Raw genomic sequence first — 23,066 nt, 5'->3', positions numbered from 1 at the left:
CCTTCCTCCTGAACCCAGTGGAAACTCGTTCTCAAGCCTCTGTATTCAAAAACAGTTGAAAAGGAATCATGGAGGATTTTTGATTATTGTTATTTAACTCCTGCCCCAGGACTGCTAGGGGGTAACTTTTTATTTTTTTAAATAGGGGATGATTTTCTTGTCCTAGAACTTGCTGCCCTGCCTGCAAGGGAAAGGACGTCGCAAATGAGTAAAATGCTCGCAACTCCTCTTGAATTTATCCCCCAAGACACTACCTTATCCCCATAAACAAGTTAGCATGTATTTATTGAATGACTGCTACTTCTGCAGACTCATGTTTAGGGTCTCCACCTTCACCTTCCAGGCCTCCCCACCACCGAGAAGAACACCTGCTCTATCCCCACAGCCCTGTGGCTGCCGTACTTCCCATGGGGCAGGACTCTCTCCCACTCATCTCTGTGCAAGCCTCATGCCCAGGAACAGGAGCAGTGCAGATTTCCTGAGGCAATGAGAGCAGGCATGGAGTTCATGTGCTTATTCTTGCATTCTCACAACCAGCATCCTTTTCTAGGGTGAATGGAGGCCCCAGAGGGTTTGGGTCCATTACCTAGACATTCCCTATCATCAGGTCTGAGGTGGAGTGTGCACTGAGGTTCGCCTGCTCCCAGTTCAATCCAATTCAGTGACCTCAGGGAGGGGAAGAACAGCCGTTAGAGAGCACTCTCTGTTGGCTGCAGATGCAGAAAGCCCTGGTTCATGTCCCAAGGGAGTAGGCTCAGAGGCCACCTCAGCTGCTCTTTTAATACCAACTTTGTGGCTGAAATACACCTGTAAAGACTGTTTAAAAAAATCTAGGCCTCCCCTTAGAGATTCAGATTTGGTGGTGGGGCGAAGGTGAGGGCCCTGGAAAATCTCATTCTGGTGCCCACCGTAGTTTGAGAGTGACTTGTGTGATTCACAGAAGTTTTCCTGATAGTTTTCTCCATTTTTGCCCCAAACTCTGGGGCGGTTAGCAACACAAGTAAAGAAAACGTTCTCTTACATCACCCCTACAACGACCGGGCGCCCTAATCATGGTTCCCGCTATACAGAGAAGGGCACTTCAGGCTCCCTGGGACGCATCTAGAGTCTCTGCTAGCCCCTCGAGGACTTGACGAGCCTGGTCCTTCAAGACCTTTCCCCACCCCAACCCCAGCCCCCTTCCTGCAGTCGGCCCTGGGAGCGGGGAGCGGGGTTAACCCCGCAGGGAAACGGGCGAATATGGAGGAAAGTGGAGCTCTGAGAACCCTGGGATCGCGGAGTCCCCAGAGGCAATCATAGTCTCCTCCTGCGGCACTTTTGGAAGATTCAAATTCCGCGCCGCCCCGCTCCCCGCCGTCAGGGGGGAGGGGAAGAAGCCCCGCCCGCGGCCCGAGGGACCTCGCGGGAACAACCCGCCGCTTGGGGGCGGGGCTGACCGCCCTGGGGGCGGGGCCTGACGCCGCCAGCGGCGGCCCGCGGACTTCCAGAGCCCGGCGGGAGGAGAGCGGGGTTGGCCTGTGGTGGTGAGGGTGCGCGACCGCGGTGGGCGGCCGGGGCCGAGGTGAGGGTGCGCGACCGGGGTGTGGGGCAGGGCCGAGGTGAGGGTGAGGTGACGCGGGGCGGGCGACCGGGGCCGAGGTGAGGGGGGACCCGGAGCCCGGGCTGGAGTGAGAGGCGAGGCGGGCGGCCGGCTGAGGTGAGGCGACGCGGGGCGGGCGGGCGGACCCAGCCCGGCGCGGAGGGGCGAGGTGGCGCGGACGGCGGCCTGGGGGCCACCTGCCCGGGGCGGGCTGACGCGGGGAGCGGAGGGGCGGCGGCCCCGCGCCCTGGCGGTGGGGAGGAGAGGAGCCATGACGCACAGGGAAGGAGCCATGACGTACGAGGGCAGCAGCTGCAGTGGGCAGGTGCTCCCTGGTGTGAGCGGCTGATTAATCCCAGGAGGGGAGGAGGAAAGGAGTGGGGACGAGGCAGTGAGGACGGAAAGAGTCACCCAGAGAAGGAGCCAGTGGCTCCAGAAGTGACCAGACACCCCTTTGCCTTTCTGGGCTGAACCACTCAGCTGAGGGAATGAACGTGCTCAGGGAGAGCTGCTCTCTTGCGTTCAGTCGGATGTTTCTGGAGCGCCTCCTGATACTCGGTTGAGTGCTTCGCACGGGGCTGGACAGTGGGCCTAGGGAGTGAGCGCGACAGGCAGGGTCCTGTTCCTGGGGAAAGACTGGACAGATGGTGACTCAGACCCACAGTGGGTGCCCTGGAGGAGAGTCCTGCGGGGATCTTGAGAGAACGCTGTGAGTGTAGGAATAAGACCTGATATTTGAGATCTACGAACCCTCTCCTACTGTGTTGTGCCCTGAAGGTGGTGAGAGGCAGCCTGGAAGGATGTGTGGGCGAACGTCCTGTCACTTACCTATAGATGTGCTCACAAGAGCTTGTGCTTATCGGAACCGGCAGGGCCAGCCGCGGCTCCCCGAGTGGAAGAACCCCGACAAGTATTGCCCCTCCTACAACAAGAGCCCTCAGTCGAGCAGCCCGGTGCTGCTGTCTCGGCTGCACTTTGAACAGGTAACCACTTCATCTGCACCATGCTAGTTTATGGCGGGGCGTCGTGAGGGTCATCTACTTATGTGTGGGTTGGTGTGTGCTCAGCTGAGATGACATTCAAAACCAGCCTTTAATCATATATTCTGACCCCCAGTTGAGAACCACTCTGAAAGGAGTTTTATCAGTATCTTCTAATCTTAGAACATATTTTTCAGGCTCAATTTAAGTGCCTTTTCTATACAAGGCATACTAGTGTTAATGCATACTGAATTTATATGAGCCTTGTATTTGAATACTGTTTTTAAGACAGCATCTTTCAAACTTCACTGATCATCAAGGTCATTTGAGTATCTTAAAAAAAAAAAAAAAATTTCCATGCCTCTTACCAGGCCTGCTGAATCAGAATCTCTAGGCCCAGGGCAGGATTAAGACTAGCTAATCTAAAACACCTTTGATGTTTTTTGAACATTGAAGTTTCTATTCTTTCTGCTTGTTTTCAGTCTTTTTATGTTTGTCTTTTAGTGAAGCTGGAAACAGATGTATTTGGTGTGGTTATCTGAAGTTTAATTGCATTCATTGTGTTTATAGTATTTACCCCTGTAGTGCTGGAGTGACCAATAATTTATAATCAAATTTTGGTTCTTTGCTTTATCTCCTGAAAGTTTGTGTTTGTGTGCAATGTAATAAAAATGGTTTATTACAGAAATGAATAGTTTCCCCATGTCTTAAGTATTTTAAACGCCTTATATGTTTTTAAAAATCATGATTGTTTCCATCCTGGATTTTTATTCTATTTGATCTAAAATGCTTAAATCACTTTATAAAGTTGATTATACCCCTGCTACGTACTCTTTAGAACTCCTGTGATAATATGATAGTCAAAAGATTCGTTTCTACATTACAGGGATCACATTATTTGACATTGATCTTTTTTGTTGAATGAAGCCATTTACTTGAAATTTCTTCTTGAGCCATTTTTAGTGGATGCATACTTTCCTATTGAAACTAAAAGAACTTTTTTTTTTAATGAGAGGGACATCAGAATACCGTGGGAACCTTGACTGGGAAAGGAAAAATAAAACATGTTTCAAAGGAAGGCATAATTTGAAGTAAAAAGAGAGAAAGATTAAGTGTATGAGCTTTATTCATTTTTAGCCTTAGTTCTCTTTGTACCACCTCTTTAGAATTATAGAATGCATGTTAGCTGGAAGAAAATTTCGTTTAACAGATGTAAAGACAGAAGTGTAGAGAAATTGTGACTTGTCCTAGGTTATCTTATCAATGAGGGACAGAGCTGGGACTGAAGTCCAGACCACTGTCTGCACTCCAGTGGATGTTTCCTGGAACTAGGAATGGGGAAGTTGGAGCCCCTAGAAAAGTAGCCCTCTTTTTCTGTCAGTGGTGTGAATTTGCTGATTTAGTGTTTTGACTCCACATCTCTAATAAATTTTGTTAAGATTGCTAGAGTTTCCTGATTTTGATAAATAATTGAGGTTTCATTTTTTGCAAACCTGTAAATTGTAAAGCAAAATTAGAATCATTTCAGTAGTTTCTTAGTGCATATCATCAACGGCCATCACGTGTGTAGATTGCAACATTTGCACTTGAAACCACTGCTTTGCAGATTGCTTCCTTTTTCATTCATCTACCCCAGACTTAACCAGCTGTACTTGTCACAAGTGCAAAAGGGTATAGGGAAAGATGACTAATACTGAGCAATATTTTCAGTATTTTGGTGTCTCAGCCAGTTTCTATTCATTGTTCCCAGTAGGGGGCAGCCTCACGTTTGGATTTGGCTTATAGTTTTCCAGTGAACACACTCAAAGATGATCAGTGGAATTTGTAAGAGTAGGATTTCTCAACCTTGGCACTATTGACATTTTGGGTGGAATAATTTTTTGTTGGAAGCTGTCCTGTGCATTGTATTTAGAATGTTTAACAGCATCACTGGCCTCTACCAACTAGATGCTAGTAGCACCCCCCAGGTCATAACAACCAAAAATTTCTTCTGATGTTGCCAAATCTACCCCCTATATGCCAGTAACACACCCCTTCTTGGTCTTGCTTGGGGGCGTTCAAAACGGCCCCATATTGAGAACCTCAAATTTGGAGTATTGTTGTCTTGCAGATTTCTGATGAGAGATCATTTAGTTGGCCATTATATAATGTTATCTCTCTTATTCTCGTTTATACTTTGGGCAGTGGGCTCCCTGCTGGGAAGGCACGTTTGATTCTGGAAGAGAGAGAGGATTTACAAAAGCTCTGTTTTCATACTTTCTCTTCCTCCTATCCTGGAGGAGATTAACATTTGGATTTAAGTTCTCTACCCCACCATTTCTTCTTGGGTAGTCTTTTCCTTAGTTATCCTGCATGTTTATTAATTGCTTTTTTTTTTTTCTTGCCTCTTGGCATACAATATATCTAGGCTGCCTCTGTCTTTAAGGTGTAAAAATACATGTATATATACACACACACAATTGATCCTCATTATTCATAGATTTTTTATTTTCAGGTTTACCCAAAATTTGTTTGTAACCCCACAAATAATACTCATATTTCTTTCTCAGTCATTCATGGACATACAGAGTGGTGGAAATTTTGAGTCCCCTGATGTACACATTCCCAGCTGAGCTTGAAAAAGGCAAAGCTCTACCTTCTTGTTTCAGCTCTTATATTGTAAACAATTATCCTTTTTGTGGTTGATTTACTGCTATGTTTTTTGCATTTCTGTGCTTTCTGTTGTTGATTTCACTGTTTAATATTGTCCCCAAGCGTAGTGCTGAAGTGCTGGCTGGTCTTCCTAAGTGAAAGAACGTTGTAGTATGCCTAACAGAGAAGAGACATGTGTTAGATAAGCTTCATTCAGGCATGAGTTACATAGTGCTGTTGGTCATGAATTCAACGTTAATGAATCAACAATATATATTAAATAAAGTGTCTTTAAATAGAAATACACATAAAATAAGGTTATGTATTGATCAGATGATGAAAATGTTTTCTCCATAGACTTGTGGGAACCTAACCCTGTATGTGCCCTAAGAGCAGCAGCTCAGTATTTGCTAATTCAGTGTTTGCAGTGACTTTGTAGAACCTAACTGGCAAGCATAAGGAGAATGGAGTGTGTGTGTGTGTGTGTGTGTTTCTAAAGGGGATTAGCTGATACAGGCAACGTTTTGGAAGAAATAGGGCAGGATCTTATCAGGAGCACAGTGGAGGGATTAGCTTTAAACAAAAGGGAAGCTCTTCTGAGAGTCAGTACTGCTACTGATGATTCCTTTCTTGGAATTCCATCCTCTTGACTTGTTTCATTCTGTTTCTCTCTCTAAGCACTTTCTCTTGGACTCTACTTTTCCCTCATTTCTTCTTTTTTCTTTTTCTACCCCCAAGTTAAACCTTGTGCTTGATTTACTCTCCAAGAAACTTTATCCTCATGGCTTTAACAATCACCTTTATATAGAAATTTTTACTATTTGTTTTTAATCATAACCTTAGAAAAATATTAAACTAGAATTTCTGTGTCTATTTCAAGCCACACGTTAATGATCCTGCAAGGTAGGTATTGTTCACTCTATTTTTATAGATAAGGAAAGTTGAGGGTCCAGGAAGTTGAGACTAGTCCAACCTCCTAAGTAGCAGAGAAGGGATTTTTGAACGAGGGTCTTCTTATTTTTTTTTTTTTTAAGATTTTATTTATTTTATTTTTTCCCCCCAAAGCCCCAGTGGATAGTTGTATGTCGTAGCTGCACATCCTTCTAGTTGCTGTATGCGGGACTCGGCCTCAGGATGAACGGAGAAGTGGTGCCTCGATGCGCACCCGGGATCCGAACCCCGGGCCACCAGCATCGCAGCGCGCGCACTTAACCACCAAGCCACAGGGCCGGCCCTGAATGAGGGTCTTCTTACAAAGGCTTTATTCTTTCTTCTGTACCGGAGGTTGGCAAACTATGGTCCTCAGACCAAATTTAGCCCACTGCCTGTTTTTGTAAATGAAGTTTTATTACAACATAGCCATGCTTATTCAGTTCTTTGCCTGCTTTCACACTACCAGTGGTGGCAGAGTTGAGTTGCTTGAATCATTGCAACAGAGACTATATTGACTCACAAAGCCAAAAAATATTTACTGTCTGGCCCTTTACAGAGCAAGTTTGCTCACCCATTCTCTATACCATGCTGCCTCTCTCCTAAGCTTCAATTCCATATCTCTGAGTGTTTGTTGGACATAGTAAACAGTTCTGCTTGGATTTTATTCTAATGACTTTAAACAACCTTTTTATTATGTTCACCAGTGAGGAATTAAGCCAACGCACTGCGGGTATGGTTTATCTCTTCGTTGAAGTCTGGGGCCTCAGCTGAGAAGACTTGGCACCTGGGGCTAGAATCGTCTAGAGCAGAAATCAGAACTAGGGCCCTCTGACCATTTTTGTAAATGAAATTTTATGAAACACAGCAAAATCCATTCATTTGTCTATGGCTTTGTCCCTATAACAGCAGTTGTAGTTGCGACAAAGACTGTATGGCCTGCAAAGTCTACAATACTTAACATCTGGCCTTTTATGGAAAAGCTGGCAAGCTGTTATCTAAAGGCATCTTCACTCACTTATCTGGCAGTTGATGTTGGCTCTCAACAGGGGCTGTTGACCAGAACACCTATATGTAGCCTCTCCATGTAGCCTGGGCTTCCTCACAGCGTGGCAGTCTTAGAGTAGCTGGATTTCTTACATGGCAGCTCAGAGCTCCAGAAGCAATGTCTCTGCAGACAAGGAGGAAGCTGAAACACCTTTTCTGACCTAGCCTTAGAAAGTGTACAGTGTCGCTTGTACCGCATTCTGTTGGTTATAGGTGAGTCACGAGCCCATCCGGATTCAAGGAGAGGGACCATAGGCCTCCAGCTCTCAATGGGAGGAGTGTCAAAGATTTTACAATCATTTCTTTATTTTTTTTTTTAAAGATTTTTTTTTTTTTTAAAGATTTTATTTATTTTTTCCCCCCAAAGCCCCAGTAGATAGTTGTGTGTCATAGCTGCACATCCTTCTAGTTGCTGTATGTGGGACGCGGCCTCAGCATGGCCAGAGAAGCAGCACGTCGGTGCGAGCCCGGGATCCGAACCCGGGTCGCCAGCAGTGGAGCACGCTCACTTAACCACCAAGCCACGGGGCCGGCCCCTACAATCATTTCTTTAAAGTGCCACAGACGTGCCCCTATTATCTAAAATTCAACCTGTGATCTTTCCCCAAATCAAACCCCTCTTTAGATTTGTATCTTTTGTTGCATAGTACCATCATTATTTCACTCTTCTAGCCTTGAAAACTTAATCATCCCTATTTATTTTTCCATTCACCACCACAATTTCACTTTTTTTCTACCTTTTGGATGTCTTTTATTCTCACTGCTGTCACCAGACCCACCATATCTTTACCCCTGAACCGTTGTAGTAGCACCCAGAATGCACTCTCTGCTCATGGTCTCTTCCAACCTATATTGTACTACACCATCCAGAATAGTGTGTATGTGCATTTGAATCTATAGATTTCATCAAATTCTCAAGGGGTCAATTGCCCCAAAAAAGTTTAACAACCATGTGTCAGGGGTTTCCAAGACTACTCCCACATTTGGAGATTTGTTAGAAGGACTCAGCAGATAAGGCATATCATGGCTAAGGTTTATTACAGTGAAAGGGTATACAATAGAATCAGTAAGGGGAAAAGACAATAGTGGAAATCTGGAAAAATCCATGCACAGGCTTCCTTATGTTCTCTCCTTCCTATGAGGGGACACACCAAGCATGTTCCTTTTCTACCAATGAAAAATGTAGTAACGTGTGCAGTGTTTCTGCCAAGGGAAATCCATTAGAGACTCAGGGCCCAAGGTTTTTATTGGGGGCTGGTCACATAAGTACTCCCTGCCTAGCAAGTACCAAAATTCCAGACTCCCAGAAGGAAAGCAGGTGTTTAGCATAAACCTCATTTTTTGCACAAACAGACAAGGCACAGTAAACCATCCTTATCAGTTAGGAAAAGGTGGGAACACTCAAAATCCAAGTTCCCAGATGCTAACTGAGTGCAGACCTTGTAAGCAGGCCCTCCTAAAAATAGCATCCTCAGGTTTGCTGTAACTCTTTTCTGCACAAAACCACTTCCTGGACATTCTTGACGTGGCCTCTTTGCTCATCTAATTTCATTTCTGGTCTTCCCTCCCATCTCTTCTCTGGAGAGGGTACCTCTTGTGGAATCCAGTTCAAGAACCACCCCACCACACCCCTGCCCTTTCTGCCCCTTCTGAGGAGCCGATACTTCTCCATTCCATCTCTCACAGATCACTCTCCACTGAACTCCTTTGACACTTATTGTATGTACCTCTTATATGGCCCTCAGCCTATTGTATCTTACATTATTACTTAGTATTTTTATGTCTATGTGGCTTCACATGTTAATAGCGCGAGTGGTTTGAGGTTAAGCACTCTTCCATGTGCCCCCATAGCTCCCTGTGCATTCCTTGGTCACAGCATGTACCTCGTTGTATTGTGGTTATCTATAACGTGTTATTGAGAACTGGGACCACATAAACTGCAGGGCCTATCACTATGTCTCTCTTATGGTAGGCGCTAATTAAAAGTTTACAGGGGGCCGGGCCGGTGGCATAGTGGTTAAGTTCACGCGCTCTGCTTCGGCAGTCCAGGGTTCACAGGTTCAGATCCTGGACACGGACCTAGGCACCTCTTATCAAGCCATGCTGTGGCACGTGTCCCACATATAAAGTAGAGGAAGATGGGCACGGATGTTAGCCAGGGCCAGTCTTCCTCAGCAAAAAGAGGAGGATTGGCAACAGATGTTAGCTCAGGGCTAATCTTCCTCACCAAAAAAAAAAAAAAAAAAAATTTACAGGAACTAAACCTCTTTGTATCCCCCATTCTACCCAAGCCAAATGTTTTACATTCTAATAAATATGATTGCTAAAGAACTCAAGTTACTCACATCGTGATAAATCATTAAAATTGTTTTCAAGTAGAATCTTTCCCTTTGAATAATCTTCTCTGTATCCTTTGTATTTTAATACTAATAGTAATGTAATATATGTGCTAAATATGGTTTTCTCAATTTCATTATGATTTCCTCACTGGTTCTTAACCCTTTCTGTGGCAGGGCGCAGACTCATCTGAGCGTATCATTGTTCCCATGCGATGGGGCTTGATCCCATCTTGGTTCAAAGAAAGTGATCCTTCCAAGCTGCTGTTCAACACTACCAACTGTCGTAGTGATACCATGATGGAGAAACGGTCCTTCAAAGTAGGTAGCTGGTCTAGGGAAAAAGCACATATTCTCTTCTTTTTTCTAACAGAACTATCAGTGCCTTTTATACCTGAGAAATAAAATAAGGTTTTCTTGGAACCTTCCTTAAGTTTCCAAAGTGTGTTCAAAGTTGTTAATGTTGAGTGCAGTTCAATTTATTACTATGTAACAAACCATGCCAAAACTTAGTGGTTTAAAACAGAACAACAATTTATTATTTCTCATGTTCTGTGGGTTGACTGGGCTCAGCTGGACAGTTTTCACTTGGAGATTCTCATGCAGTTATAATCAGATGACAGCTGGGTCTGGATGTCCAAGATGGCTTCTTCACCCACATGTCTAACACCTCAGCTGGGATGAGTAGAACTGGAAGCCTTTCCACATGCGTACCTGGAGGGTGTCAGAGTAATCAGGCTTCTTACATGGCGTCCAGCTTACCCCCGAGCTCGTGATCCAAGAGAGCAGGGCAGAAGCTGCATGACTTTGTGACCTAGCCTTGTGGGAGGAGACTACCTAGGTTGTGAATACTGGCACGCATGGCTCATTGAGGGGCCAACTTTGGAGGCTAGCTACCACGAGTGCCTATTTGTTAGAGAGGCACTATAGCTGTTATGTACATTATTTAATCTTTTCAGCATCTGTAAGTGGTGACTTTATACATAAGAAAAGTGAGGTACAGAGAAATTAAATAACTGCTCTAAAGTCACACATTGGTGGCCCTGAGATTTTAACTCAAGTCCATGAAACATGATTCTATCACTAAGACCATATCTTGCTCACATTTTCCCTCAGGTGCCTCTGGGAAAGGGAAGACGCTGTGTTGTTTTAGCAGATGGATTCTACGAGTGGCAGCGACGTCAGGGAACACATGAGAGGCAGCCATACTTCATCTACTTCCCCCAAATAAAATCAGAAAAGGTATCGTCATCAACCCTCATAGTAGATATTTGGAAAGGTACAGAGAAACTAAAGAAGGGCATTTTTTTCCTTCCCTCGTAGAGTTTTCTTTTTTTTTAATAACAGTTTCATTGAGATAGAATTTACCATAAAATTCGCCTTTTAAAGTAGGTGATTCAGTGATTTTTTTAGTATATTCAAAGTTGTGCAGTCATTACCGCTATCTAATTTTAGAATATTTTTCTCACCCCAAAAAGAAACCCCATATCCATTTGCAAACACTCTCCATTCTCTACTCCTTCCAGCCCTGGCAACCACTTAATCTACTTTCTGTCTCTATAGATTTGCCTGTTTTGGACATTTCGTATATATGGAATCATACAATATGTGGTCTTTTGTGTCTGGCTTGTCTTGCTCAGTATAATGTTTTCACGGTTCATTTATGTTGTATCATGTATCACTACATCATTGCTTTATGGCTGAATAAACATTGTTCAGATGGATAGACCATATTTTGTTTATTCATTCACCAGCAGATGGCACTTGGGTTGTTTCTACTTTTTGGCTATTTTGAATAATGCTGCTATGAACATTAATATACAAGTATCTGTTTGAGTCCATCTTCAGTTTTTTTGGGTTACATTCCCACTCACAGTGTATGAGGGTTCTGGTTCTTCCGCATTCTTGCCGACACTTGTTATTTGATCATTTTTTTAAAAAATTGTAGCCATCCTAGTGGGTGTGAAGTGGTATCTCATTGTGGTTTTGATCTGTATTTTCCTAATGACTAATGACATTGACCATCGCTTCGTGTGCCTCTTGGCCATTTCTATATCTTCTTCGTGAAAATATCTATTCAAATCCTTTAAATTGGGCTGTCTTCTTGGTTTAGTTGTAAGGCTTCTTTATATAGTTTGGATACTAGATTCTTACCAGATACATGATTTGCAAATATTTTCTCTCATTCTGTGGATTGTCTTTTCACTATGTTGATAGTGTCCTTTAAAGCACAAAAGTTTTTAATTTTGATGAAGTCCAGTGTATCTGTTTTTTCCTTTGTTGTTTGTGCCTGTAGTGTCATACCTAAGAATCTATTGCTAAACCCAAGGTCATGAAGATTTACTCCTCTGTTTCTTCTAAGGGTTTTACAGTTTTAGCTTTATAGTTAGAACTTCGATCTATTTTGAATTAATCTTTTTGTATGGTGTGAGGTAGAGGTCCAACTTCTTTTGCATGTGGTTATCCAGTTATCCCAGTACCATTTGTTGAAAAGACTATTCTGTCCCCATTGAATGGCCTTGGTATCCTTGTCAAAGATCAACTGGCCATATATGAATGGGTTTATCTCTGGACTCTCAGTTCTATCCATTGATCTATATGTCTGTTCTCAGGCAGTACCACACTTGAGCTTTTCGTAAGTTTTGAAATCAGGAAGTTTGAGTCCTCCAATTTTATTCTTTTTCAAGATTGTTTTGGATATTTGGTTTCCTTCTTGAAGTTCCATATGAATTTTAGCATCAGCTTGTCTCCTTCTGCAAAAGACTTTTGGAATTTTGATAGGAGTTGCATTGAATCTGTAGATCAATTTAGGGTGTTGCCCAAATTGCCATCTTTATAATATTAAATCTTCCAATCCATGAACACAGGGTGTTTTTCCATTTATTTAAGTCTTTAATTTCTTTCAACAATATTTTATAGTTTTCACTGTACAAGTCTTGTACCTCCTTGGTTAAATATATTCCTAAATCTGGTATCGAATTATTCTTTTATCTCTTTTTGGGCAATGCAAGTACCTTAGAAAACTTTATCGTCAAGGTCAATGTACACAAATCACCAATATTTTTATATACTAGCAACAAACAATTGGAAATAAAAGCATGTTTGTAAGCTGTTGGAAATAATCCAGTAGAGAGCAGGGAAAAAGTGTAAGTCACTAGAGGGACGTCCTTGCGTAGGTGACAGGGAATGGGATCTAGTGTACCAGTGGAGAGGCTGACCTAGCAAAAAGCACAGACCGAAAGAAAGTGGAGGGAAGACAATGTATATAGTAGGTGGGGAGATGCATTGATAGGAACCATGTGGAAGCTCTCTTCCAAATGCTTCTCTTTTGCCAGTGAAATAGGAAACACAGTTAATCAGCTGAGAAGGAGGATGATGAGGGAGTGTTGGATATTTGAGAAGAGGGGAAAAAGTATTGAATGATTGTCAGTACATGGACAAGAAATGTACTAGGATTCTCAAATCATTGATCCATCTGGATTTTGTTTTAAGAAATAAAGCAGGGATTTAACTTTATTTCTTTTTCCCAATATCTACCCAGTTATCCTATATCCATTCATTGAGTATTGAGTATTCATTACCTTTTTGTTAGTTTTTTCTTTCTCCCATTAGCTCTACTTTTTCTTTTTTGTGAGGGAGATGAGCCCTGAGCTAACATCTGTCACCAATCCTCCTCTTTTTGCTGAGGAAGATTGGCCCTGGGCTAACATCCATGCCCATCTTCCTCTACTTTATATGAGACATCGCCACAGCATGGCTTGACAAGCGGTGCATCGGTGCGTGCCTGGGATCCAAACCCCGGGCCACCACAGCAGAGAGCACGCACTTAACCCCTATGCCACCAGGCCAGCCCCTAGCTCTACTTTTTTTTTATTAACTCAGTCTCCTATCTACGCTCTACCTAGTTCTTCTAGGTATTTTTCTTTCCTCTAGAATTTTTCTTTGCCAGCTTATACTAGTGCATTCCTCAGTATGCCTACATATATTTAGGGTTTTGCAACAATGGCAAACTAACAGGCTGTAAAAGGTAGAGCCATTTCTGGTTTTATTTGTGTCCAGTCAATGTATTAGCCAAGTGTTAGCAATCTTCCAAGGAAAGGGAAGAAAGCCTCTCTACAACCAAGTCTCTCCCAACTGGAGAGATGAGACACCATTTGGCAGCAGTCTCTCTAAGGACCCTATGTAGCAAGTAGACAGATATGGCTCCCTGAGAGAATCCTCAGGCTTCTTCCTGCCCTCTTCAAGTAGCTGCTAAATGCAAGGTCCTTGCCCCAGTCCTTCTTTACACTACTAGCCCTTACTCTTGCCTCAGAGGGGCCAGCATGCTAGTCCTGGCTATTTTCTTATTCTAGAGAGGGAGTCAAGGCCATGCATTTAGGCTGCCATCTTCCCAGATTCTCCCTTGTGGTTTTTTCCATTTAATAATAAACTGTAAGCCAGAACTTCTGGGACTTATTACTTGAGGGAGCCACTCTATAAGATTTCCATTCCTTTGCTTCTCCTTCTTTAAATTAGGAATCGTAGGGCCAACCCTGGTGGCCTAGTGGTTAAGTTCGGCACATTCCACTTCAGCAGCCCATGTTCGGTTCCCAGGCGCAGACCTACACCACTAGTCTGTCAGTGGCCATGCCATGGTGGCAGCTCACATACAAAAAGAGGAGAATTGGCAGTGGATGTTAGCTCAAGGTGAATCTTCCTCAGCAAATAATTAATTAATTAATAAGGAATTGTATATTCAAAAAGAGAATTTTCCTCTGGCACTCTTCTCGAGACACTGGTAGGCACTTGTGTGGACTAGAATGACACTTTCCTCAATTCTATACAATTAGTCTCTTACCTATAAACATTCATCTGTTTGGAGGCCAGCCCAGTGGCATAGTGGTTAAGTTTGCGTGCTCCACTTTGGCGGCCCGGGGTTTGCCAGTTCAAATCCCCAGCGCGGATCTACACATCACTCATCAAGCCATGCTGTGGTGGCATCCCACATACAAAACATGGAGGAAGATGGGCACAGATGTTAGCTCAGGGCTAATCTTCCTCAGCAAAAAGAGGAAGATTGGCAACAGATGTTAGAAAAAAGAAAAAAAGAAAAAAAAATGTATCTGTTTATTCAGTAGACATTTATTCACCATATACTGTTGTGCCCTTCTTGGCTCCTGAAAGTTCAGTGAGACATGCGTTCTATCCTCAAAGCTTTACTGCCAAGACACAGACAAATAAATCAACAGTCACAAACTAGTGGTGAATACTCGTGGAAGACTTGCTTATGAGGTTATGGGGGCACAGAGGACAACATATAACTCAGACTGGGGCATCATAGAAGGCTTCCCAGAGGAGGGAATTTTGTAGTGTTTAGAGCATTTAATGTAATTATTGATCTGATAGGGTTAAAAATTCATTATTTTGCTAATTGTTTTCTGTTTGTTTCATCAGCTCTTTTTTCCTTTTCTCCTATTTTTTCTGCCTGCTTTTGGATTGAGTGTTTTTTACGATTGCATTTTATCTCCACTATTGGTTTATTATTTTTACTTCTTTTAAAAATGATTTTAGTAGCTGCTCTATAATATATATTTTAAATTAACGTCAATCTACTTTTAAATAATATACTGCTTCTTGTGTAGTTTAAGGACTTTACAACAGTATATTCCTGATTCCTGGCATCTTTTGGTATATTGTCATACATTTTACTTTTTCATATGCTATAAACTCATAATACATTGCTACTATTTTGGTTTAGACAGTCAATTATATTTTAGAGTGATAAAAAATAAGAAAGGAAATTTTACATTTACCTTTATTTTAGCCATTTCCATGGATCTTCACTTTTTGGGTAGATTCAAGTTTCTTTCTGGTATCATATTCTTTCTGCCTAAAGAATTTTCTTTAATATTTCTTATAGTGCAGGTCTGCTGGTAATTAATTCTATTTTTGTTTGTCTGAAAAAGTATCTACTTCTTCATTAATCATCATGATTTTTTTATTGAGAAATAATTCACATATCGTAAAATTCACTCTTTTAAGGTTTATAATGGTTTTTAGTATATTCAAAATGTTGGGCAACCATCATCACTATCTAATTTCAGAATTATTATCACTCCAGAAAGAAACCCCATACCCATTATTAGTCACTCCCTTCCCCCAGCACCCGGCAACCACCATCTGCATTTTTGAAAGGCATTTTTACTGTGTATAAAATTATGGTTTGGCAGTTTTTTGGAGTTTTTTTCCAGCACTTCAAAAAAACTGGTCCATTGTTCTGGCTTTCATAGTTTCTTTTGAGAAATCTATTGTAATTCTTGTCTTTTTTCTTCTATTTGTAATGTGTACCTCCACCATTCCTCTTTGGAAGATTTTCTCTTTGATTTTCAGCAATTTGAATGTGATGTATGTGGTGTGTGTGTGTTTGGCATGTTCTCTGAGCTTCTTAGATCTGTGGTTTGACATTTTTCATTATTTTTGGAAAATTCTCAGCCATTATCTATGCAAATATTTCTTCTGCCCCATTTTCTTTTCTCTTTCTGGGATTCTAATTACATATGTTAGATAATTTGATATTGTCCCATAGTTCTTGGATGTTCTCTTCTGTATATTTTATTCTTTTTTCTCTGTGTTTTCAGTTTGGGTAATTATTATTGACCTGTCTTTAGGTTCACTGATTCTTTCTTATTTCACTGAAATTCCTTATCTGTTCATGTATGTTGTCGACCTTTTCTACAAGAGCCTTTAATATATTAACCATATTTATTTTAAATTCCCTGTCTGATAGTTTCAGCATTTAGGAAACGTAATCTCTTGAGTCTGGTTCTGTTGATTTCTGTATCTCTTGGCAGTTCATTGTTCTTTTTGGCTTTTTTGTGTGTCTTGTAATTTTTGATTGATTTCTAGACACAGTATGTAGGACAGAAACTGAGATAAATAATATTTATGCCTGGAAATGAATAAACTTATCTTTCTTTTAGGCCATTAATGTGTGAAGTTGAGTCGATCTTGACAGGTGCTGAACTGGGTTTGGGTTTTGTTGTTATGATTACCTTTGTTCACCACAGGCTTTAAAGTTCTCTGGTGCCACCTTGTGTTTAGGGTAAGGGTTGATTTTCCAGAGGTTTTTTCTCAATAGCCCTGCTCCCTTCAGCTGTAGTACTTCCCTCTGAGCCTTCGCCTTAGAGAGGATCTCTCCGTGCTCTTTCCCCTTCCCCAGAATTAGACTGCTGTTGCTTGTCACTTGGTGCTTGCTAATCCGAAGGGAGAAGAGAGTTCTCTGTTGTCTTGGTTCTTAGGCAGAACTGTGTCCTTGGTGCTCAGGCTTTCTCAGTGATGCTGCTCTTTTCCTAGGGGAGTAGAAGGTTTTTTCTTTTACCCTTCCCAAGCACCAGTGGGTCTTTACCTGTATCTTAGGGGCAGTAGGGTTTATTACCCTTCCCCTGGCCCCTTAAGGCTTTTGTTCCTTAGAGGAGACATGATCAGGTAAGGTTTCATGCCTTTCCTGAAGCAGAAGAACTCTCCACTGGGCATGCACCAGCAAGAACAGCTTTCTCCAGTCTCCTGCCCTGTTCCCAGTCTTTCTTGTGAGCACCCAGAGAGGTCCATGGAGAAGAGTCTGCAAGCTGATGCCAACTTCCTTGATGTCTGCAGCTGCCAAGGGTTCTGTACTCTCAGTCTAACCCACACTCTCCTTTTAGCAATTTGATAATTTTATCTGAATTCTTACCTGCTGTGTGAAGGCCTTGACTTCCTCCTGTTGCCATCAGTAAGCCAGTACAGGCATACTTTGGAGATATTGTCGGTTTAGTTCCAGACTACTACAATAAAGCGAATATTGCAATAAAGCAAGTCACATGAATTTTTTGGTTTCCTAGTGCACATAAAAGTTATGTTTACCCTATACGGTAGTCTGTTAAGTGTGCAATAGCATTATGTCTAAAATGTACAGACGTTGATTTAAAAATACTTTATTGCTAAAAAATGCTGACCATCATCTGAGCCTTCAGCAAGTCATAATTTTTTGCTGGTGGAGGGTCTTGTGAAAAACGCAATATCTGCAAAGTGCAATAAAGCGAAGCACGGTAAAACAAGGAACACCTGTACTTGTGTCTCATCTCCCCTTGGAGGCCCTTGTCGTTCCATAAAGTTCAGGCTAATTGGTTGTCTTGCAGCCTCAGTTCTCTGATGAGTTTAAGAAAAGTTATAATTTTTTAGATTATCTAGCTTTTTTCTTGTTGTTAGGGTGGAAGTAACTTTCTTTCCAGCTTTCTGTATTCTAGGCCTTGCACTGAATCTTAAATGGCAAGTAGGAGTTGGCATGATGAGAAAGGACAGGAAGGACATTTTGGGCAGAGGAAGGTTGTTTTGGCAAGATACAGGGCGACAAAACTGCATGAGGGCCTCATTTACGAACAGCTGGGTTTGGTTCAAATTAACATTGTTGGTGAAGCTAGAATGATGGGCCAGATCATGGAAGGCCTGAATGCCCATTGAAGAAGTTAAATTGTATACTGAAAGCATTAAGGAGCCATAAATCTATAGCTTTGGTGGGTATTTGCCAACAACCCTCTTTTCTTGGCGACATTGGATCAGAGGAGTTAATAAGGCGTGGGCTGAATTACTTCTATTAGGATTGCCATGTGCTTAGATCTGTAGTAGTAGCTGACCTGCATGTAGGAGGGGGGCTGCTGAGTATCTAATCTGCTCATGTATTTTGCTTCCAGTCAGGCAGCATTGGTGCAGCAGACAGTCCAGAGGACTGGAAGAAAGCCTGGGACAACTGGAGGCTGCTGACGATGGCTGGGATCTTTGACTGCTGGGAGCCCCCCGAGGGAGGAAACCACCTGTATTCCTACACCATCATCACAGTGGATTCCTGCAAAAGCTTGAATGACATCCACCAAAGGCAAGTGACATTTCTTATCCCTGGGTCCAAAATGATACAGAGGAGGGTTTGTTCTCTTTGCTTTTAGATAGGTAGCTTTTGGAATTTAAAGTTTCTGTATGCACAAATTTAGAGAGTAGCAGTTGTTTTGCAAAATACAATTACAGTCAGTTGGCTATAATATGACATGCGTTCCTGAAAGTCACCACACTATGCAAAATTGTACAGTGAAAACCCAGAACTTATGAGAAAAGTGGGGTTAAAGAGACAACACTTAAAAACTTTGTCAGTGACACATTAAAAAATAATAGGAATCTATTAAAAACAGTACCACAGTTAAGAAATACATAGATACTACCACAAATACAGGCATACCTCACTTTACTGCTGTATTATGCTTAAATTGCTCCATAGCGTATCAGTCATATTGAACAGATTCCCATTTTTAAAATGAGCATTAGGGGCTGGCCCAGTGGCTTAGCGGTTAAGTGCGTGCGCTCCGCTGCTGGCGGCCCCGGTTCGGATCCCCGGCGCACACCGACGCACCACCTCTCCGGCCATGCTGAGGCTGCGTCCCACATACAGCAACTAGAAGGATGTGCAGCTCTGACACACAACTATCTACTGGGCTTTCGGGGAAAAATAATAAATAAAAAAAAAATTTTTAAAAATAAATAAATAAATAAAATGAGCATTAGCAGAACTGACTTGTGTATGAGCATTAGCAGAACTGACTTGTGTAACACTTTGACAATTTTTGCCAGATCTGAGCACTCTCAGAAGTGATTTTTGGTGCTGTGCTGAAAAGAATGCAGTGCTGCACGTATTATCCATTTTAGCCTTGTCCTAAGTGTTCTGTGTGAAATTATGCTTTCGTGTGATATAGTACTTCTATTTTTCGCTAATTCACCTTAAAATAAATTCCCATTGCATCTAATCTAAGACACCATTGATTTTTTTTTTATATAATTTTATTTATTTATTTTTCCCCCAAAGCCCCAGTAGATAGTTGTATGTCATAGCTGCACGTCCTTCTAGTTGCTGTATGTGGGACGTGGCCTCAGCATGGCCGGAGAAGCAGTGCGTCAGTGCGCGCCCGGGATCCGAACCCAGGGTGCCAGCAGCGGAGCGTGCGCACTTAACCGCTAAGCCATGGGGCCGGCCCATCCATTGATTTTTAAATGTACCATTGTTTTATATGCTGTTAAGAAAAATAAAGTGCTGCCAATTACTGCCAACTAAACTATAACTTGTGCAGAGATGCCATTCATCATAAAATGCATCTGGATTTCAGAGATTGCAGAATATTTTTTTAAAGTACATGTTTTATTTATTGAAGTTACACTAATTATTAAAATAGATGTTTATGCATTTATCTCCTAAAATCAACAGTACCCACCAGTGAACTGTGTACCATGCTTTGCATTGGCCTAGGACATAAAACTGGAAGGTAAACATAGGATCTTTTCCTAACATCCTCCTGGGTACCAGGAGCCATCTTAGACAGCCTCTTTGCTTTCTAAGGCATAGTTTCCTTTTGTTCACAATTATGTGAATACTCTTTCTTAATGTAAATCTGTCATAGGTAGTAAGGCTGGAGATCAGTGTTGATAGACAAGTTTTCCGGGATCTGTTTTCCCTTTAATTGTAGGCTGAGTTATCATAGAAAGGTCACCAACTTGCAAGCGTGTACATTGGAGTGCCCTGGATCCAGTCAAAGTGGTGTTCACGGTCTTTGCCATAAAATTTTGTAAGCTGGCTCTCCCGGTGTTGAATGTCATGCCCTGTCAAGTTGTGGTCAGGGAGCACATGGCAGCAATCAGCATGCGAGGCACAGAGGGAGGGTGAGCTTCTCCTTGTGATAGTTTGCGCTGTCAACTGACTCAAGTCTTTCTGCCTTCTCTCCCTACCCTCACTCTACCTCTCCCAACCAATGTTTTGACCTCACTGACTAGGATGCCTGCCATATTAGATGGAGAGGAAGCTGTCTCTAAATGGCTTGATTTTGGTGAAGTCTCAACTCAGGAAGCTCTGAAGTTAATCCACCCCACAGAGAACATCACCTTCCATCCAGTCTCTCTTACGGTGAACAACTCCCTAAACAACACTCCTGAGTGTCTGGCTCCTGCCGACCTATTGGTCAAAAAGGTAGGGGCCTATGACTCTTGACATTCTTTTTTGAGCTTTCTGTCTTCCATTAGTATAGCCTTTTCTTTTAGGATATGGTCTTTTGCAATGAGAGCTTTAATTTAAACCACCCAAAACTCATTCCTTGTGCATGGCAAAGTCGAGCAGAGCAATGACTCAAAGCTAGCTGTGACTCAGAGTCCTCAGGAGTGCTCTTTCAAAATGTAAATGCTGGACCCTCTCTAGACCTACAGAGTCAATGTTCAGGGTTGGGCTTGGGCTTCTGTATCGTTAAGAAGCTTCTTCAGTGAGTCTGATATTAAGCCAAGTTTGAGGACTCCTAATCTAGAGGGTGATTGTGAGAAAGAGAGGAGCACTTGCCTGTAATTGTATCTCTGTCCACAATCAACTGTGATTTTTTTGTCTCTTTTCTGTACCTCTGCTTTCCCAACCACCAGTTGGACGAGTTCCAATCCTTGTTCTCCTTCAGGAGAATTTAGGAACATTCCTTCCATGAACTTTAACTTCTTAAACTTGGCAAGGACCCAGAAGATATATTTTGAAGGGAAGGTGAGCAGGCAAAAGGGCTGCAGTGGAGAGGGAAGTTCCAGAGCAAAAAGCTGGCCCCTACTGACATTCAGGGATAAAAATTTAGGAGTAGCAGCTGTTTCTAGGTGGCATAGAGGGACCTGAAGTAGGATATGGCTCTGATGTTACAAAAATAGACATCTTAGAGTGCCTGAGAAGTGTTAAGGATGATGATTGCAAGAATGGCCTACCCCCCTTTTTTTCTTAAAGTTTTTTAAGTTTTCCATACCCACAGTCAGTGTCATTTTCTTTTGTCTCAGTTCTTTGCAAACTCCTGCAACCCTGACACTTTTTTTCTCTAAAAATGTAATTATATATATTCATTTTGCCCTAGACACTGCCCCATTTCCACCATGGTCTTTACTCTAAAAGAATTCACATTCTGGAGGGGTGGCATTATGCGAATTCAGAATTTTCAGTTCAGGGTTGCGGTGCAGGTATAAGAGAAGCAGAAGGGAAGCAGTGCTGGTCAAGGAGAGGCTGTGCAGAAGGGCTGCACAGTAGGGAAATAGTTTAGCCTGTTCAGCCTTAGGCTGAATCCCTCGTCATGGTGGGATGGCCAGACCTCTCCAGCTTCATTTCCCAACACTCTGCCTGGTCACACTTGATTACGTTCTTTTCTCTGAGGATGCTTCACTCTCTGCACATGTTTGGAATGCCAGTCAGCTCTCTTGTCTGACTGGTCCCACACATCTCCTCTGTGATGCCTTCTGTGAGAGCTATTCCCTACTGTTGTACCTTGGAGCACACTCAGTTCTCCTCTCTTCCCACTCCTGACTAGTGGGCCCCATCTGGCCCTTAGTAACATTTCCGAAGCCTGGGTCAGGACCTAATGCCTCTTCCCCTTTCTTCCCTTAAAGTTAGCCTTTTCCCAAAAGCTTGAGCTGGATTTGAGCTCACAAGTTTGAGCTTTCTCTTCTTTCTCAAGCTAAGAGGCAGCAGCCAGAAGATGTTGCAGTGGCTGGCCACAAAGTCACCCAAAAAGGAAGACCCCAAAACACCCGAAAAGGCAGGGTCAGATGTGCCCCAGTGGTCCAGCCAGTTGCTGCAGAAGAGCCCATTGTCCATCAAGAGAAGCAGTGCAGGACTCCTGGAGCAATGGCTGAAGCAGGAGAAGGAGGAGGAGCCCATGGCCAAGCGACTTCACAGTGAATAATGCAGGACTTGCAGAGACCAAGGCCAGGTTTGCTGCACTAAATACTGTTGCTGATAACAGGTTCTTGCACTGTGTATATGGATTTGCTTTGGGAGGAGCTAGCACAGTGTTAGTAGACATTTGTGGGTTCATGGGGGAGTGGCTATTCTGATTATGACCAGAAACCCACAGTGGGGCTGATGGGCAGCCTGGGAAGAGGAGGGGCCACCACCATAGTGGGGGCTATTATGCCTTCAGTCTTCTCCTGGTAGACTTGGAGAGCCTTCCCTCAAAGCTTCACCCTGCTGGCAGTTCACAGCCCAGACCTGACCTGGTGCTGCTAGCAGAAAGCTGTTTTCTACTCAGCTTAGGCTCTAAGTTCTTTGGAATTCAGTTCCTAAAACATTCTGTTTTTTCTGAATAAATTATATTTGATAAACTGCTGGTGAGGGGAGTTCTGAATCTTACTGTTTTCTCATGGCGTCAGTCCTTAGGAATGGATTTTGTTGCAAACATGGGGCACTGGGGCTTTTTGGGGACAAACTGCTTTTTTGGAAACAATGAAAAAGGCTTGGTGAGGGGTTCATGGTTGAGTCTCTTCACTCTTCATACTTGGAAGTTGTCCGAATCCTTTAGCTTAAAACCAACCTGAGGGCCTGCCAAACGTAAGGGGCTAGGGGGAGAAGGCTGTACAGAGGCCAAGACCTTGTCCTTACCACAGGGAGCATAGGGTGAGGAGAAGCCCTGGTCACAGGCCACCAAGCCCTATGCAGACTCCCACCCTCTGGGTAGAGCAGGGCACAGAGGATGACATGGGCTTGGGGCCCGGAGCAAGGCTGCCTGGGGG

The 23,066-nt window shown here is 42.9% G+C and overlaps 1 protein-coding gene across 1 annotated transcript; it reads left to right on the top strand.

Moving 5' to 3' along the window:
* Window positions 1–1,465: 1,465 nt before the first annotated feature.
* On the top strand, window positions 1,466–22,663 carry HMCES (5-hydroxymethylcytosine binding, ES cell specific). The gene is made up of 7 exons (XM_087421826.1): window positions 1,466–1,561; window positions 2,357–2,562; window positions 9,681–9,824; window positions 10,620–10,745; window positions 18,209–18,390; window positions 20,325–20,517; window positions 22,013–22,663. The coding sequence occupies exons 2-7, from the start codon at window positions 2,380–2,382 to the stop codon at window positions 22,238–22,240; spliced, it is 1,056 nt and encodes a 351-aa protein (XP_087277952.1). The 5' UTR covers window positions 1,466–1,561; window positions 2,357–2,379; the 3' UTR covers window positions 22,241–22,663.
* Window positions 22,664–23,066: the final 403 nt, after the last annotated feature.

This window comes from Ceratotherium simum, chromosome 33, assembly GCF_057802395.1.
Source record: "Ceratotherium simum simum isolate JZ-2026a chromosome 33, ASM5780239v1, whole genome shotgun sequence".
Lineage (NCBI taxonomy): Eukaryota > Metazoa > Chordata > Mammalia > Perissodactyla > Rhinocerotidae > Ceratotherium > Ceratotherium simum.
This window is presented reverse-complemented; position numbering and strand designations above follow the sequence as displayed.